This window comes from Notothenia coriiceps, unplaced genomic scaffold, assembly GCF_000735185.1.
Source record: "Notothenia coriiceps isolate Sejong01 unplaced genomic scaffold, NC01 NC01_scaffold00028421, whole genome shotgun sequence".
Lineage (NCBI taxonomy): Eukaryota > Metazoa > Chordata > Actinopteri > Perciformes > Nototheniidae > Notothenia > Notothenia coriiceps.
The window spans coordinates 44,709-64,136 of NW_011361122.1; the positions used below are offsets into that span (position 1 = coordinate 44,709).

At 39.5% G+C, this 19,428-nt stretch overlaps 1 protein-coding gene across 2 annotated transcripts in view; it reads left to right on the top strand.

Annotated features, from left to right (window-relative positions):
* LOC104958137 (E3 ubiquitin-protein ligase RNF213-like) overlaps window positions 1-19,428 on the top strand; it is a 50,354-nt gene that overhangs the window by 12,149 nt on the left and 18,777 nt on the right. For both annotated transcript variants that reach the window (XR_799737.1, XM_010785848.1), the window contains exons 14-33: window positions 4,262-4,881; window positions 5,063-5,222; window positions 5,302-5,519; window positions 6,188-6,325; window positions 6,511-6,666; window positions 6,810-8,085; window positions 9,654-9,838; window positions 9,960-10,115; window positions 10,494-14,072; window positions 14,356-14,486; window positions 14,645-14,740; window positions 14,848-14,969; window positions 15,195-15,308; window positions 15,391-15,440; window positions 15,613-15,763; window positions 15,853-15,988; window positions 16,189-16,374; window positions 16,695-16,819; window positions 16,930-17,090; window positions 19,206-19,406. Coding sequence is in view for 1 of the 2 variants with exons in the window: in XM_010785848.1 (XP_010784150.1) it covers window positions 4,262-4,881; window positions 5,063-5,222; window positions 5,302-5,519; window positions 6,188-6,325; window positions 6,511-6,666; window positions 6,810-8,085; window positions 9,654-9,838; window positions 9,960-10,115; window positions 10,494-14,072; window positions 14,356-14,486; window positions 14,645-14,740; window positions 14,848-14,969; window positions 15,195-15,308; window positions 15,391-15,440; window positions 15,613-15,763; window positions 15,853-15,988; window positions 16,189-16,374; window positions 16,695-16,819; window positions 16,930-17,090; window positions 19,206-19,406 (7,961 nt within the window). In the remaining variant the exon portion in view is untranslated. The remainder of the gene's footprint in view (window positions 1-4,261; window positions 4,882-5,062; window positions 5,223-5,301; window positions 5,520-6,187; window positions 6,326-6,510; window positions 6,667-6,809; window positions 8,086-9,653; window positions 9,839-9,959; window positions 10,116-10,493; window positions 14,073-14,355; window positions 14,487-14,644; window positions 14,741-14,847; window positions 14,970-15,194; window positions 15,309-15,390; window positions 15,441-15,612; window positions 15,764-15,852; window positions 15,989-16,188; window positions 16,375-16,694; window positions 16,820-16,929; window positions 17,091-19,205; window positions 19,407-19,428) is intronic.

Sequence of the window (19,428 nt, forward strand, 5' to 3'; positions counted from 1 at the left end):
GTAATTTCGAGGCTGCACATGGGTAGACTTCGCGTCCTTCAAATCCCCACAATGCTTTGCGCACGGATCAATTTCAAAAACCCTTGCGGAGAATGGCTGAACCGATGCAGCACACATTTAAATGTAAGTATGTAGTGGCGTAGAACATGTGTTGGTAAATATGTTACTTTGTTGCGTTTGTTAATACCAAAAATGTGTTCCGTGAAAGTAAAGCAAGTTCATAATTAGATAGACATCGTGAGGTATTTATTTTCGGTACAGTTTATGTTGAAACCGTTAGAGAGAGTGGCACACTTGTTAGCCTGTTCCATTCTTCTTTGTTTTCCGAAGCCGTGGCTTGGAAGTATACTTGCTTCGTTTCTGAAGGAAGTGACTTGGAAGTATGCGACTACCAAGCCAGTATCCTCGCGATTGAGAAACGGCCAGTGGCTCTGCAGCAGCTTTACTCGAAATTGAGAAACGGCCACTGTCAGTGTTCAAGCTGCATTGTGGGTAATGTAGGAATGTATGGGAAACAAAGAGAATATCTCTGGTTTTGATGCATTGATTATGATCCATGTTTTTGTCTACTGGTCTATGGTGAGTATGACAATGTTTCTTAAGTGTAAAGCTAAATTGGTGGATTTCTCTTATAAGCGAAGTTGATAAACACTAAGGCAGCACTTACGATACTGGGCCACTGAATTATGGTGCGCTCAATGCGGCTTTCCTTGGAACAAAGCTGGATCACTATCACAAGTCTGCAGTTAGATTCCCTGCTTGCCAGACCACTTGCAGCCCAACAACTAATATTAAAACAAAAGATACTTACTATTTTAATCCGAGTTGTCACTAAAATGAATTGAATATACCCAATGCACTTGAACATACAGTAAAGAAGTCAGGACTGAACAAAGCTTCACAGAACCACACTAGCTGTGGCGCAGTTGTTAGCCGAGATGCCGATGCGACTGCGGCACGTGAACATTTTGCGGAGCTCAGCGCGGAAGCGGTCGTGCAGCCAGGCGTAGAGGAAGGGGTTACAGCAGGACGAGCTCATGGCACACAGGTGACAGAGCAGCTGAATGAGCAGGAAGTAGCGCTTATCGATCAGGTCAAAGTCAATGTCCCGCAGCACGTTGAACACACTGATCGGCATCCAGCAGACGCCGAAGGCCGCCACCACCAGGCTCACCAGCCGAAAGGTCTTGCGTTTGCGCATCCGCTGAGCCTCAGCCTGGCTCTGGGTGTGGTGGCCGGGCACGACACAATTCCTCAGTTTGACCGAGATGCACAGGTACGAGATGCAGAGCGCGGACAGAGGCAGGACGTAGGTGATGAAGAGGGTGCTGTACGCGTAGGCCAGACGCTCGTTCTCCTTGCCGATCCAGAACTCCTCGCAGATGCTGAAGCCCTCGTTCTTAAACTCCACATGGTAGGTGTGAGCCACAGCTGGAGCCACCAGAGTGCAGGACAGCAGCCAGATCCCCGACAGCAGGTAGGTGCACGCCACCACTGAGATGCGCTTCTTCAGAGGATGAACTGTGGCGTAGTATCTATAAAGAAGCAGAGAACAGGTTACCCTTTGTTAGTTTTGTTCCGGGTCTAGGTTAGATTAGATCTACCTAGCCAAACCAGTGGAAAAAAATATAGAAACATGCCAGATATGAGTCATGGAAGAAAACAGCATTCACAAGCCAACAGCAATCACAACATGCAAATGGAAGCACAGCTGTTAAGTACCAAAGCCTTAAAAATTACCATAGAAAGCAGTCCTTGACAAATTAACGGTTTCATACAAGGAACGGATGTTAAATACAAAAAAATGTTCACGAAGCTTTCATAAAAGTCAAATCCAATTCAGCTCTGCCACTGTATCCATGGGGACCAACAAAGGAGGATTCGGGCCCAGTTTGGTGTAATGAGCACAACACCTTGGAGTGCTGAGCAATGGGGGGGGGGGTTATAATCTGATAAATAATTTCCCATCCGTTATTCCCCTCAGTCAGACAGTTTTTACATTTGGAGTTACTCAAAGGATAGGGATAGTGCATTATGTAATGGTTTCGATGTTGAGAGCATCTGCAGTGTGAGCAGCCATTCAGGTGGTAATATTATCTTATAACAGGTCAATCATAAAGCACCCATTAAACCAGCAGCATGTTATGTTCCACTCAAATATACACGGAGGAGAGAAAAACACTTCAAAGTGTATTATCCTGGAAATGTTGACTGTTTCATGATTTGCATGATCAATCTTATTCTTTGTCCATTTGCTACAGTATGTTATATAGGTTTTGTAAATGGTCTATCCCCCCCGCCCCCCCCTGTGAAGATATCACAGTAGAGGCACAAAATATGAAAATATGAAACTGAATATTAGCATAATATTTCCTCTTTAAGAAAACAAATATTATCCAAGAAACTCTTAATTTATTTCCACAGCTGACATCCGTCAAAGTTATTACACAATGGCATCTTTAATGATGTTCGAAAAGAGACATTGACATTAATTGAGAGGAATTTTGTATACCCTATTATTTTTCTTTAGTACGTGTTATATAACAGTGTGGCTCAGCTAACCTCACAAAGCATTAAAGGATTTGTCAGTTGAGTTCAGGACACATTAAGATATTCCCTGTGGGGTTTATGTATTCTGTCCACTTGTATCTGGCTCAGTCTTACCTGTCCACACCAATAGCAGTGAGAGTGAAGACGGACACGTACACCGTCACCGGCTGGATGAGGTACACCAGATAGCACATGAAGCGGCCAAACACCCAGCCGTGTGGGTTGAAGGCGTAGGCCAGAGTGAAGGGGACACACGTGGCACACATCAGCATGTCAGAGAAGGCCAGGTTTCCAATGAAGAAGTTGGTGACGTTGTGCATCTTGCGCGTGCGGCAGATGACGTAGAGGAGCAGGTAGTTTCCGAAGACGCCCACCAGAGCCACCAGAGTGTAGCAGGGGATGATGAGCAGCTTGAAGGACTGCAGCAGCTCCACTCCCACAAACTGGTGGCTGCGGTTGGACGAGCCGTTCTGCAGCGCCACCTCAAAGACCTGACCCGTGTCATTCCCAGTCCCAGCATGCATCACACAGGGAGGGGTGAGCTCTGCTGCCCAGCCGCTGCTTGTGCCTTCCATCCCAAAAGGCTGCTGTCAACCTGGAGGAGGAAAATCATGAACACAATAGACCACACTGCACAGTACAAAATCACTACCAAGCCAAGGAAATGTTGAATAACTGATGGAAATGAATGTCACACTTCTTCAAAGACACATTTATAATGAATGAATGAACTTAAAGGTCTAATATTATGCTATTTGTAAGCAAATATTATGGGTCTCAGATATTAAATACAAAATAAACCCTCAAAATACCAAACAGATCATGCATTTTAGACATCCCTCATATCCCATTCCAGCCCTGTTAGATAAATGCTGATTTTGGGTCCTTAGTTTGAAAAAAAAAAAAAGAGGAGGGGGAGCCTGCTCAGAATTCTACCGGCAGATACAGTTAAATTCTGCCGTGACTAAACGTCATCATGTTCCAAACCACATCAAGGATTATTTCTGAAACAGTATGGAGCTCAAATGCTTTTTCTCTTGCGGCAAGACAAGGCAGAGATGGAGTAGGCCTACTCCAGTCCTGGACCGATTTTCGGGAGTCGCGACTCGACTCACGCAGTGATTGACGCAAACTCGACTCGGACTCGTGAATTCTCGCGCACGATGACTCTGACTCGGAGCCCATGATCCGATGACTCGGATCATAAATCTAATCGAAAAACATGGGAGCGGTGGAGATGAGGAGGTGTCGGCGTTCTGGCGATTTACTCGGAAGGCTTCAGTAGAAGCTGCTGGGAGTCCCAGCAGCTTCTACTGAAGCCAGTCCCCAACTCCGGGGACTTCCGGTCGGGGACTCCGGGTGGCAGTATACGCCGTGAAGTTGTTTGCGGGCTGCCAGTAAACCCATAGCAGAAGAAGAAGAAGTGACGTCAGCGGCTTCATTTGCGTAATCTTCCCTCAGGGAACTTATTCCGGTGTGAACGCGATTGGCTCTTAGTTCCATGGGGGTACTAAGAGCTGGGAACTAAGTACGGCAAAGTACTTGGTGTGAAAGCGGCGCTTGGCGTGAAAGCGGCCCTTTTATATTGAAAGTGACCTGTTTAGTTCTTTGTATAGCTTGGATAACTATAAATGATATAGTAGATTTAAGATTGAGGGAACCTGTTAATAAACTTACATTCCATATAATAAAGAATATTTTCAATCAACAGTTGACTACAATGGATTGGACAAAAAAAATCATCAGAACATTGAGATGATGAATCTGAATGAATTTATGAAACCTCACATTCTTGATGGACAGACCTCAGCTTCAATTGGGAAGGTCACTTTTTTCAACCTATGCGATGCTACCCGTCAAATGGCGTTAGAACTTCATGCCATTAAAGACAGTGCAATCTTCAAGATGTGCTGGACGAATCAAGTGGAAGAGTTGTCAAGAGACCGATCAGATACAGATGACACTGAACAATTCCATGTCAATGAGGAACTCTACACTTTTGACCTGATCTACAGTAAAATATTCCAGAGCTGCTACAGCAAGTACAGAGGGCTTTATGATGGTCTGAAGAGTGGCGATCTGTTTCTGGAGGAAATAGACTGCATCTTTGAGGACTACAGAGGAAAGTATGAAGAGTTGCAGAAGGATTTTGATATGATGTGCAGAATAAATCCATCTGATAACAGAAGTTGGGTCAGGGGAAGGATTCAGCAAATCCAACAGTACCATGATCTTGGTCTTGCAATGGAATCTGCCATAATCATCATGGATATCAGGAACACAATATGTCCAGAAGGAGACTTCAAAGTACTCGAGAAATTGCTGCAAATGGTATGATAAATAACAATTTAAAGTCAGGAAATTGAAATAGTTTACTTAGATAATAGAGATTTTTTTTTTTAAATGTAACTTTTTGCAGTCATAATCTTTATGTCCTACAGACTTTTACAGAGCTATCCAAACTACAATCATAAAATCAATGGTTTCATACTCTAAATCATCTTTTTTTCAGAATCAAGATGACTTCAAGAAAAGCAGCCTAAATGTCATAGATCACTCCTTCATGAGAGTCAAAACTGTTCTGATGGACATTACAAATGATCGTAAGGAATGTCTTCAGAATCTCAGTCTGAGCCTCAAGTTTGTCCTATGGGTTAAAAAAGCGCTTGAAGGTATGACACCATTTTATTTATTTTTTTGTTGATAAACACAACGATTTGTATCTGCTTAAGGTTTTTTTATTTATTGCAGATATCAATGAGCTGAAAGTGTTTGTTGACCTGGCATCTATCTCTGCTGGAGAAAATGATCTGGATGTGGATCGAGTGGCCTGTTTTCATGATGCTGTTCTCGGTTACTCTTCGCTATTATATGGACTGAAGAAGGACTCTGATTTTGTGGCTTTCAAAGAGTCATTGCCAAAATTGTGGAAGGCACTTGAAAATGACAGAAATATACCAACGAAACTGGTGAGATTCCATCCTTTATGGTGCCACTGTAGTCTAACTAAATTTGAACTTCAAAAATTAAAATCGAACAAGAATCCATCATAATGTCTAAACGTAATGATTATATGATGCAGTACACACAACTACAAAAATCTTGGTAGGTCGATGTGGAAACATGGAGTAGCTCTCCAAAATCTTAATAAGAAATAATTAAATAAATGATATGGTTACGCTTGGGGCCACTAGGATCAGTGTAGGGCTTGCTTTAGTGGACTCCATCCTGTTTTACAAGTTTCAGCAATACAGTTTGCAAATTAAATGTTGTCTAAAGGAATAGTAATTATTCAAGAATCAAGGCCTTATTAAAGATTAAATAACACAATTGTGCAAAAATGTGTAAAATGCAACCTTTTAAACGAATGCTCCTAGTACTAGATTCCTGGTACTAGGATGGGTTAAAAGCAGAGAACAAATGTCACTGTGTGTGCTGTGTGCTCTGCATGTGTGACCATTAAAGAGGGTTTCATCCTTCCCAATATTATTATTATTAAATGTTTTTGGAGAAGTTGTATTTTATCCAATAAAATAAAATAGATAAATTGTTATACTTTAAAGAACTTTTAAAGAAAAAATATAAAGAATTTGATCATAACTTAAGTACGACTTTTTTATTTGATATCTGTTTTCAGCGGGATACAGCACGCCATCTGGAATGGCTAAAGACTGTAAAGGAAAGCCATGGATCTGTTGAATTGTCATCTCTGTCCCTGGCTACATCCATCAATGAGAGAGGGATATACACCATTAAGGCCCAAAATCAGAAAAAGGTACATTAAAATTGACAAGATATATTGTATGCTTTAATTTGAAAGATAATAATGACAACATTTGTGATATAGTCACATACAGCTCAGATAAAAACGTTTCGAGTAGACTTTTACAACTGTAAAAACTGCTCTTTTTACTTAAGAACACTTAACAGTAATGTATCATATTGATGTTCTTTTTAAAGCTTTCTTTAGAGACTTCCCTGATGCTGCAAATTCAGGATGGACATGAGAAAAGCTTAGCATGCACCTATGACGACCTGAAAGAGTTGCAAAATAAGCTTATGCTCATGTCTGGAAGAGGGGAACAAAATCTAACTGAAGTTGAACACTTTGCTGAGGTGTTGTATATATATATATTTGGGATTTTGCTATGAAGAGTGTATAAATAATATAAATTAATAGAAAGTACAAATAAAATAATTCATGCTTTGGTTTTTTACTTGGACTTTAATCACTTATCTTTTATCTTTTTCATTTTCAGGTGTTTGACAATGTCCAAAGACTTGCCAAAGCATTTGTAGAGCTTTATGCTGCAGGCAACCCACTCTTCAGATGTTGGGAAGCCAAGATCTCTTGCAATACTCAGAACGACCCATGTATCATTATGGAAATCAACTTTTGCAAGACCCTGCATTGCATTCATGTACGCGGAAGTCTAGTTGAACAACTTATAACACTTTCTAATACGATGGAGTTGTTTCTTGAAGACTGGCGAAACTTCATGGACAAACAGAGATCTGATCACTACTACTTAAACTACTTTACAGCAGAACAAATGTTCTACCTTTGTAGTGTTGTGACTCCATCAAATGTAAATAAGGAAATGGAGGACAAAGCTTTGATGATGCTCTCTTTCATTCAACCAAACTGCACAACATCAGATGTCTGGAGCACATGGAGAAGGTTTCAAGACCAATTTGAGCCAGGCAAGAGGATTAATGAAGGTGCTCACTTCCAAAGTCACTTTCTTCATCAGGAAAACAGCGACATGTCTTCAGCTGATCATTTTGAAGCCAATGATCAAGAAGAAAAGGCTTACCAGACTGTTGATTTAAAAGAACTGGAAGGGTTATGGAATGCCTACATGAAGAACGAGGAGATATTTTTCCATGACCTTTTGGACATAAGGAGTTTAGGGGTACTGTTGGAAACAATGGCTGCCACAGAAGACCAAAGTGAAAATGCATGGGCAGAACCAGTGCTTTCAGAGGTGAAGGACAAGTCAGTCCGAAGAATTCTCCCAAAAAGCCTCTCAATAAACCAACCAAATCTCATAATCTGTTCACAAAATGAGGTCCTGACTTCAAGCATCTGTGTGTACATGAACAGTGAATATAATCCACTGCCTAGTTATGATGAGGTTCTCCTGTGTACCCCTAAAACATCTTATGAGCAAGTAGAGCTTTTCCTAAGGAGATGTCTCACACCAGGTGACATTGGTCAGAAGATTTATACAATGCTTTGGGCAGATCAGCTAACCTATGACATTAGCTGCGCAATGGAGAACTGTTTTCAGAAACTGCGTTCCCTGTTTAAACATAATTACAGGTTAGTGATATTTTGCAGCTCTGACAGAGAGCACACTTACATCCCTACTGCATTCAGTCAGTTCAAAAGAGACTTTGTCCCACAAGATTCATTGGAAAGGATCCAGACCTACTTGTCCATGCATTTCACTGCCCACTCCGATCACAAGAACATTTTCTTCAAAGGTGACCATTCTGTCGGCATTGTTGCTTCCCAACGTGCAGGAGTAGGTGAGTAGTAGAGCATTACTTCCTGTTATTTCAGTAATTTACTTTCTGAACCAATGGTATGTTAGGGAATATTTAAAGTGGACCTATCATGCTATATTTGAATAATATAGTGTAGGACCATACCTATACAGTATAAGGCATATTTATACTTTTTATTTTTCAAAATACCAAACAGATCATGCATCTTAGCCATTCCTCATTTCGCTCAATTTAACACTGTCTTTTCATGGGCTGATTCTGTGAGAACAACACCATCTACAGGCCTGGCATATGTACTACAGCATCTCCAGCGCTTTCGAACGGCAATGTCCGTGGCTGTCTCCTCCTGATTGGTGGAGTTGGCCCAATAGCTGTAGAGCCACTTCTGTGACGTCACAGAAGTGTTCAAATCTGGATCAGTCTGTATCAGATCCGTTGCAGCCCCTTTTTAAGAGATTTGGGTAGACACTTGGTGAGTTCCCTGGAACACCGGGGACACATATTCATGTAAAAAAGACGTACAAAAGTGCATTTTGCATGATAGGTCATCTTTAAGTTAGATTGTCAACAAACAATACTGTGAATATTTGGATTTAGATTTGATCTGAAAGAGAACATCTGCTTATTTAACTGAATGTAACATTAAAATCATCAAATAATGTTAAGTAGCATCCCATTTTTACATCCATGAGCTGTATGGATATGCTATCCCTGCCTATAATTGCAGGTATTTTTGCCTATAATACAGTGCTGCTTATAATTCCGCGCACCTTAATTTATACATTTGGTGGAGTTGTCCGCTGGATATCATGGGAAATGGCAGTTCTTCTGTCACATGTTTGGTTAGGTGATTGATAGGGGATATTATTTTCATCCGAGCAATCTTTTCTTACCATTCCAAAGCTTTTTCACTAAATGCCAATATTAAACTAATTATACACTGATGGCAGGTCTGTCATAAAAGGTGCCAAACTGACTAATCTAATGCTCACTAATACCCACTGTACATCCTGAGCCACATCTGCTTTATTGTTAATTGTTAAACAATTCTTATATTAAAATAATGATTGCCTTTATTTAAGTACCAGAATGTCCAGTTTTTAATTATGAATTTGTTTGCAGTATCATTGAGACATGCAGGTCAATTTGTTAAATTACAGTTTGAGTGTTTAATCATTTCAACAATATTACTTAACAGAGAATACTGCTGTCAAGGTTGAGCATCTGTGCAGTATATCTGGTAGTGGCCAACAGATCCTGATGAAACATAAGACCTCACCATAGATAACAATAATACAATTCTAGCAATCCATATGAGATTTATATGTGGCATTCCAGTAACATTTGTGTGAATTCAAAAGGAGCTAAGCACCTTTATTTTGAAAATAACTTTTAATCTGTAGGATAGGTGTCTTTAATCAGCTATACAGTATTTATTCTATAAAAGAAAAAAAACACTCTTGTTCTGTTTTGTGTAAATAACATTCTTGCTTCGTATTAATGCATAGGTAGCAAATTTCAACTCAATCATTATTAATGCAATCATTTCAGTCATTCTAACGATTTTTGGTTATTCCACCATTTCTTAGGCAAGTCATTGTATGTCGAAAGATTGTATGAAAAGTTGGAGGAATGTGCTGAAAAAGGAACTGCATTCAAAAAGTGCATCCGACTAACTGAACATGAAGTTGATGACCACAAGATTCTCCAGTCTATGTATGACACACCAAAACAAAAAGATCTCAAGCTGTTTCACTTCGATGTCACATCCTCGGTAAGCAATGTTTATATTATCATAATAGTGAAAGCAATGTTGTTCTCAGAAAATCCTAAATCAAAACTTGCTTTATCCAATCACATTAACATGTTCTATTAATCCAAATTATAATATCCAGGTCCAAAAAGGCTTGAATGAATTCCTATTCAAAATGTTCTTTCTGGGGTACCTGATGGACTCAGATGGACTGATGTGGCGCTGTACCCACAGACACTTGTACATCATCGAGTTACTGGAATCCCCAAATCATCAGCCCGGATATGACCTGGGAACTGTACGTTGATATATACTGTTTGTCCATTTGTCATTTTATGAAATGATATCAAGTTTTTGTATTGGTTTTATTTTTTAAATGTATATTCGTTTTTATTCTTGTAGTTTTCATTATCATAAAAATAACTCTTGAATAACTTAATTTGACCTCTCTGCAAAGCAATGTTGAAACATAAAACTTTATCCTGTCACAATTATAGACTTTTGTTGTTGCTGATTGAATTGAATATAGTTTAGAGGTCATTTCAGTATCCCCGATAAGAAGCTAGTAGAAGAGTGAGGTGAAACAATTTAATGAAATAGAGGATAGGCTTGATTGATTGATTGATTAATTGATTGATTATAAACCTAAATAATATTTATTTTTCATATTGTTTAGGAACGAAAGGAAAACTTTGCATTCACAGACGTTTTCCCGAAGGTATTTTGTCGTCCACCAAAAGAAGTAATGGCTTTGGAAATGAGGAGAGATGAAAACACTGACATGGAGAGTGGAGACCCCCTCATGGATGATAAATGTTTCAAGAGTGAAGCTTATCAAAGACCATACCAGTATCTCTCACGTTTTTACAACAACAGCAATCTGGACAACTTCACTTACCTCGGCATTGAAGGGACTCATGCACAGTTTCTTCAGATACTGTTATTCTACTGTGGCATATTAGATCCATCATGGGCAGAGCTACGTAACTTCGTCTGGTTCCTTAATCTTCAGTTGCAAGACAGTGAGAATTCAGTATTCTGCAAACCTGAGTTTGTTGGAGACACTCTTCTTGGGTTCAAAAACTTTGTGGTCGAGTTCATGATCTTGATGTCTAAAGACTTTGCAACACCATCACTATGCATCACTGACCAGAGCCCAGGGAGGCAACAAATTGACATGAGTGGGCTCAATGAAAGAGATTTAGCTCCATTCCTCATCAGAAAAAGGTGGGAATCTGAGCCACACCCATACATCTTTTTTAATGATGACCATGAGTCCATGACATTCATTGGGTTTCACCTAGTGCTCAATGACCAGAAAGGGGTTGATGCCATAAATCCCTTAACAGGCAAAGTGATAAAAAAAAACATTATGACTCAAGAGTTGTACACTGGCTTAAAACATCAGAGAGTCCCTTTTAATAGGGACTTTGATCAGCTTCCGCGAGCTGACAAGATCGAGCACCTGTGCAGTGTGCTTGGCATCAAGTGGCCAACAGATCCTGATGAAACGTACGAACTGACTACAGATAACATTCTCAAAATGATGGCGATCCATATGAGATTTAGATGTGGAATCCCAGTTGTCATAATGGGTGAAACAGGATGCGGAAAGACAAGGCTCATAAAGTTCATGTGTGAATTGAGAAGGTGTGGAGCACCGGCAGAGAACCTGAAACTGGTCAAGGTTCATGGAGGAACTACATCAGAAATGATATATGAAAAAGTGAAGGAAGCAGAAACTCTTGCAAGGACCAATAAAGAGGCTCATGCATTTGACTCAGTTCTTTTCTTTGATGAAGCAAACACCACAGAGGCCATCAACAGCATCAAGGAGATTGTTTGTGATAACTCTGTGCAGGGACAACAACTTGGCTCTCAAACAGGACTACAGATTATTGCTGCATGCAACCCCTACAGGAAGCACACAGACAAGATGATCGAAAGGTTAGAGGCATCTGGATTGGGCTATCGGGTCAGGGCTGAGGAGACAGAAGACAGACTTGGCTCCATTCCTCTTCGTCAGCTTGTGTATCGTGTTCATGTGTTACCCCCCAGCATGATTCCTCTTGTTTGGGATTTTGGGCAGCTCAATGACTCAACGGAGCAAATGTACACGGAACATATAGTGAAAAGACAGGTAGAGACCAACTTGATAGAGAGGCATTATGTTCCAACTATAACTCAGGTATTGGCGTTATCCCAAAAGTTCATGAGGGAGAGAAAAGATGAATGCAGTTTTGTCAGTTTGAGGGATGTTGAACGCTGCATGCACGTGTTTGTATGGTTCCACAAAAATCACCCAATGTTTGATGAGAGAAAGAGAGTATACCTTAAAGAGCTAAGTCAGAGGGAAAAAAACACAAAGATGTTGTCATTATTACAAGATAGTGACAGAGTAATCTGGTCACTCTTGATGGCCACTGGAGTGTGCTATCAGTCTTCCTTGGAAGACAAAAGGCCATATCAGGAAATGATCAACCATTTGCTTCCTGGATACAGCACAAAGAGAGTACTGGAGGAAATCCAACTCATGCAGGACCTCCTACTCAACGGTGTACCCATGGGTAAAACTATAGCCAGGAATGAGGCTTTGAAAGAGAACTTCTTCATGATGGTGATCTGCGTTGAGCTAAGAATTCCCTTGTTTATTGTTGGGAAACCGGGGAGCTCCAAATCCCTGTCCAAAACCCTAGTTGCTGATGCAATGCAGGGCCCTGCCTCACATTCTGAACTCTACAAGAGGCTAAAGCAAATACATCTTGTCTCTTTCCAGTGCAGCCCTCATTCAACTCCTGAAGGAATCATCAACACATTCAAACAGTGTGCTCGCTTTCAGGAAAGCAAAAACTTGGATGAATACAGCTCAGTAGTTGTTCTTGACGAGATTGGATTGGCTGAAGATTCCCCTAAAATGCCACTGAAAACACTGCATCCATTACTCGAAGAAGGCTGCGTGGATGATGAGCCACAACCTCATAAAAGAGTTGGGTTCATTGGAATTTCAAATTGGGCACTTGACCCTGCTAAGATGAATCGTGGAATATTTGTGTCCCGTGGAGATCCAAACCAGGAAGAGCTCATCAAAAGTGCTAAAGGGATATGCTCGTCTGAAGAAAATGTTCTGAAAAAGATAAAACACCTCTTTGAGTCTTTTGCAAAAGCATATATGACAGTATGCGAAGAGGGCAAGGGTTTTTTTGGTCTGCGGGATTTCTACAGTCTGATTAAGATGATATTTTCAATGACCAAAATCAGTAACAAGAGTCCTACAGCAGATCAAATAACTGAAGCAGTCCTGAGAAACTTTAGTGGAAAAGATGATGTGGATGTGATGCGCATATTCCGCGAAGAACTCGGAGATGACTTTGCCAATGCCAGCATCACCACCTTGGATTTGTTCGAGAAAAGCATATCTCCAGCTTTCAAAGTGGATGAAAGTCGATACCTTTTAATCCTCACAAAAAACTATGCAGCTCTTCAGATTCTCCAACAGATATTCTTCCATCAACAAATCCATCCAGAAATCATCTTTGGGTCTAGTTTCCCAAAGGATCAAGAGTACACGCAGATTTGTAGAAACATCAATCGTGTCAAGGTTTGCATGGAGACTGGACAGACAGTTGTGCTTCTTAACCTTCAGAATCTCTACGAAAGTCTGTATGATGCTCTCAACCAATACTACGTGACCTTAGGGGGTCAAAAGTATGTTGATCTTGGATTAGGAACACATCGTGTAAAATGCAGAGTTCACAAAAACTTCAGGCTCATTGTCATTGAAGAGAAAGAGGTGGTCTACGAACAGTTCCCGATCCCACTGATTAACAGGTTGGAAAAACACTATGTTGACATCAACACTGTTCTCAGAAATGAGCAGAAGGAAATTGCCAGACATCTACAGAAATGGGTTGATGATTTTGTAAACTCAAGTGGTCAACAACCTATGAAAAAGCAATACGCTCCATGTGATGTCTTCATTGGCTATCACTCAGACACATGTTCCTCTGTGGTCCTGCAAATAACGGAGAATCAAGGTGTTGAGAGAGATGCCCAGACCATTCTGGATAAAGCCAAAGACATTCTGCTCAACTGCGCCACTCCAGACTCTGTTGTCCGTTTGGACAAATCCAAAATACCTGATGAGGAAAGAGAACATATAATGAAAGAATATGTTAAAGAAGAGATGCACAGCTCATTGGGAGACTACATTGTGTATCACACACAGCAGTTGGAACAGTCCCAATTCTTCACTGAGGTAAAACACAATTCTATCTAACATTGAAGCACTTTTAACAGCTATTGCTAATTTGAAGGGTCCATTTTCATTTTGTTCACTCTCGCTTTAAGTTTAAGTTAACTTGAGACCTTGAAATATCCTTATGTGAAGTAGAAGCAGCAGGTTAAAATTGTTTCCGGTTTTGCAGTACAGTGTTGTTCCTGTTTTTTATATGCAAATACTTCTGTTTCTGTCAGCAGTAACACGTGAGAAAAACATTGCGTGACATTTTAGTAATTCAGAGTTCTTTTTTGTTATTAAGGTCACAACATTTTCCAGGCTATTGACTGCAGCAGACACTCAACAACTGCAGAATGTGACAAAGCTTAATAATATTAAGCTGCTATCACTGCAACAGTTTGACACAGAGTACTCTTTCCTCAAGAAAATCAGGTGTGTAAACTAAGCAATAGCCTTTTCCCACACTGTTCGATTAGATCTTAAAACTAATAACATTGTGCTTAATATAAGTAGATATTAGAGGCCTGCATACAACTTTCAAGTGATCACTGTTTATTCAAATGTAAAGCATACCTATGTCCTTGTATTAGGGAATTTCTTGGCTCAACACTTGCAGACAAAGTGCTCATTATCCAAACAGACTATGATGAAGAGTCCCATCGGAGAAATATTCTTTCCTCAGCCAAGTGAGTCTAGCTCATGACATTACTTTCTTTTATGTCTTTCTCTTACATTATTGCAAGTTGGTTAAATTGTATGTTATTGACTTATTCCTAATGTTTGGATTTTTTAGGTATTCGTGCACCAACGAAATAAGCAAGTGGGCCTTAAACGCAAACACAAAAACGTTTGTGTACTTTGTCACCAAACTTCCTCGAATCGAGGGTGGGACCTCGTATGTTGGGTTTCAAGGCGGTCAGTCCTGCTGTTACACATAAACACGGCAGTAGAAGATTTAGCTCAGTGTGCTACAACTTAGTATTGATGATACGTTTATTACGCACCTTTCATACAGATAAAAGCAGTTCAGTTTAACACATTAAAAGCATCAGCAAAAGACAGACAAAACAAAAGCTGAAATGTGAAATCCTGCATATTGTGTCTTTATTACCCCGACTCTAAAGAAATATATTTTTTCAGGTCCTTGGAGGTCTGTTCACATTGATGATCTCAGAAGATCAAAAGAGTTTGCGTCTGATGTTCATTCCTTAAAAAATCTACGCATAAGTGAACTTTTCAAAGAACTACCCGAGGGTAATTCATCATTTATTTCTAAATTATGCTGTACATTTTAGGTAAATATAAATTATACCCATATATTGTTTTTTTGTTCAAGCCATGAAGACAGAAGACTACAATGGTGTGGCACAAAATAATGACTCAACTGTAAGTGTAATTTACCACTTAAAATTCATACCTGGAAGAAAAATACAATCCTTATAATCAGACATGGTAACTTGACTTAAGTCAGAAACTGAAGGAGAATTTCCTTTAGGACTTGTTTCCTTGTTCAGATGCTGCACTGCTACTGTTATTTATTTACATATCATTGTTACAGGTCTTGGGAGATGTGTATGATATAACAGAGCTGACAAGAAGTTGTGTTCAGAGTGCAGTGAACATGCTTAGAGATGCAACAGAGAGTGGAGAACTCAGCACAAAAAGAATTGAGAACTTGCTGACACTTCTGGATGAAACTCAAACTCAACGTAAGAAAATAAGTATTTTTTTATCTTTGATATATGACCAGACCTAGACCTAGCTAAAATGCAATTTACTGTCAAATGTTTTCTTAAAGGTGTGTTTGCAAACATTGTGAGGAAGCGTCTTCACATGCTGTTAGAAGACTATGAGGCCAACATCCCCTATCCAAAAAGCTGGGTTCTAACGGAGGCATCTAATGTCAATTCTCTTCAAGAAGGGGGGACGTTCCTGTAAGTTTTTTCTTTAGACCCTTAGCGTTGGCAGTTTATGTGAGCTTTTTAACTTTGCTATATTTGCATACTATCTTTCTCTGTAAAATGCAATACTGCAAGCCATACAGCTGTTTATGCTAGTTTATAATTTCCTATCATTTTTTATAAACACATGTTTCCGGTAGATGTGAAGAAATACATTTAAATCCTTCTTACAGACACACACTGTGGAGGAAAATCCAAGCAGTTGTGACTCCACTCCTGGCTACGTTGGTCTCAGTCATTGACCGAGATTGCAATTTGGAGCTTTTGCTGAATGAGTGCGATGACGTCAGGAATCTATGGCTTGAGATATTTGGGAGCGAACAGATGCTCCATGTACCTTTTAAGAGGGTGGAAAGCAAGTGAGTATCTTGTGGTTGTTTATTAATGGCATCTATTCAGCACATATGCACTCAAGATAATCTTGACAACCCACCACTGATGTTGTTTTGGTCTTTTTTTCTCTTTTTTTCCATTTACAACAGACTATTTTTAAAACAGCGTTGGAACAAACATGTTTTTGCCTGTCTTATTTGAATATTTTCGTTTTATGACTCAAGAAAGAATACAAGTAAATCAAGTGAATTGCAGCACCATTTAGAAGCTACAGCGTTCTGGATAGAACATAGAAAATGTGATTCCTGTCTAACAAAACCACATTCATATTATGTGTCTTCTACAGCTCCAGTGTCTTAATGGTACAAAGCCATAGCACAGGTGGCAACACCATGCACTGCCGCATGCCTTTCAGCTGGTGGATTAAAGACTTCCTGGATGGGCTCATGATCCAAACATACAGACATGAAAGTAAAGTCACACATCTTGATGCTAAATCCTTGTTATGTTCTTCATTTAAAGTAATAGCTAGAAAAATGTATCCCTAACTTATTAATGCCATTTTCAAATGTTCTTTGCAGCTCATTCACCGGGTCATTTCCAGGAGTTTTTCTTGAACACTCCACTTGGCAATTATATATCCAAAAATGTGGAAGAAAAAATGAAGAAAGAATTTTTCGAAAGGTACCTGCAGGATTTTGTTTCCATGACCATGAAAGTGGCATCAGATGAAGAATTGCAGGTGAGGGTGAATAAAGTGGTCATGATGACAGTAGCCATTTGCTGCAATACCATAATTCAAATGTTGTCAAAACATTTAACTGCATATTTTATATTTGTATTTTGTAGTATTTCAACAATGTAATCTGCAATACAAAGGTTTTTCGAATTTTTAAGAGTTCTTCAATATTGCATTACATTTTATTTTATTTCTTTAATCTATTTAGGCCCATATTGAGCAGCGCTATTAAGACCAAAACTCATGTACAACAACTTCCTTACTTGGAATAAATAACCACTAATTAGAGGGTTATTGAGGAAAAACTCTCAACTAATGGCCTATTACTTGTTGAATATGGTCATGTGGAACAGTGGTTCCCAAACTTTTTCTGTCAGGCCCCCCTTTTAGAGAAATAAAAATACGGGCCAGAGATTTATTTTGGGGGTGCTGTGGGGTAGCTTGACGTTTCATAGAGGGTGCTCAAACATTTAGGGTTTCCCATTAATGTACCGGTCGCTACAGTGGAATTTTCTACTGCAACACTCCCCACGCATATACACAGTGTACCCGCGACTGTTCGATAATCAGCTCACGGCATATAGGTGTAAGCAGGGGTAAAGTGCTATTTTTATAGGTGGTGTGTGGACCTTACATAGGGGGGTCCAGGGGCAAGCTCCCCCAGGAAGATTTATTTTTAAATATTGAAGTTAAATGCATCAATCTGGTGCACTTTGAGAGCAACATGAAGAGATCTATGGATACATCTCTCAACACCCATTTGAAACAGAACTGTAAACAGATTTACTTTTTCTTTATGGATATTTTACAAATCACCCTTTTAAACTTTATTCTTTTTTTACTGTCATATAGTATTTCATACCTGTTTTTCATTTATTCTCTTATTTTTTTATAACTATAATGATCATAAACGTGTGCCTCGGAAATAATTGTTTACATTAATGGTGACCAAAACGTTTGAGACCCACTGAGATAACACTGAGAGAGTCCTTTAGCTCACTGAGTCTCTCAGTCTGACAGGAGAGGACTCTCCTCCACTTTGTTGTTGAAAAAACTCCTTATATCCGTTAGCGTAACTCGCTAGCACCAGAAGCTACCAACAACAATCTCCGGTACCGCACGGAGATCCACGCACACAAAATGGCTCGTTTCAGACACACACAGAGCCAAGCTTTAATGAAAAACAGAGATCCAGGCGTAATAGTACTGTATCATATTATTTTCGAATCAATATTTTTTCAAATTATGATTTTTTTTTTTCTTTCATCTTTTTTTTATAACCATTTTTCCTCCTGGTCTCTCGCGCCCCCCCTTTCATGCCTCTGTGCCCCCCAGGGGGGGCGCGCCCCCCACTTTGGGGACCACTGATGTAGAATAAGGCTTTAATAAGTGTTTTATAATGACTAATAAAGAGCCAATATACTGCTAATATATGCATGTTAATTAACATCTAGTTGATGGTAAATGTGTGTACCTTAATATAAAGTGTTACCGAAACGTTATAATAAAGTAAAAAACTCAGATTTATCCTACCAGCATGTCATGCATTTATTTTTTACAACGCAACACTTTTTTTTTACCAGATACATTATCTTGCGATTGACGGCACTAATCAAGACTATTTGAAACCCTGATGCAATACTAAATTGCTGGCTTTAAAGTTGAATAATACCAATAAGTATGAAAGATCTGAGGTAAATGCTGATACACGTTTAAATGTCTATAGAATATAAGTTTGATGAAAAGAGCTTGGGTCTGTGGCAGAATGTGACTCACATCTGTGCCTGGAAAACGATGGCACCAGCATGAGTAAATATTACACAGTGACTTAAATGTACACTAATAATTCTATACCTATTCTATAATAAATATCTTAACCGATTCAGGCATTTCTACAGTCATTAAAATAGTCGTTTGATGCAACACATGGCAAGTAATGGAAGAAAATGAAACTCAACTCATGGTGCATAAACAAGCATTAACCAAGTACCTACATTTTCTACTATTGGATACTTTGTTTCGGCAAACCTTTAAAATGCTTTAGTCAAATACCTGAACGTGGTTCCTCATTAACAATTAAAGAAATCTTATTTATCTAGTTGTGCATTTTCTCCTCAGGTCTTGTGTCAGGCCCTTGCCAGCTGCGTCAATGAATTACAGAGTCGAAAAAGAGTTGAAGATGAGCTTTCTCTTCCTGACATCCACATTGCCTACAATGTCTACAAAAGCCGTCTTCAGAACCTCTCATGGATGATAACTCTTCAGCCTGATGTGGTTTCTCCGCTACGAAAAAGCAGGCACAGAAATTGTCCAGAAATGGTAAACTTATTCCTACATTTTA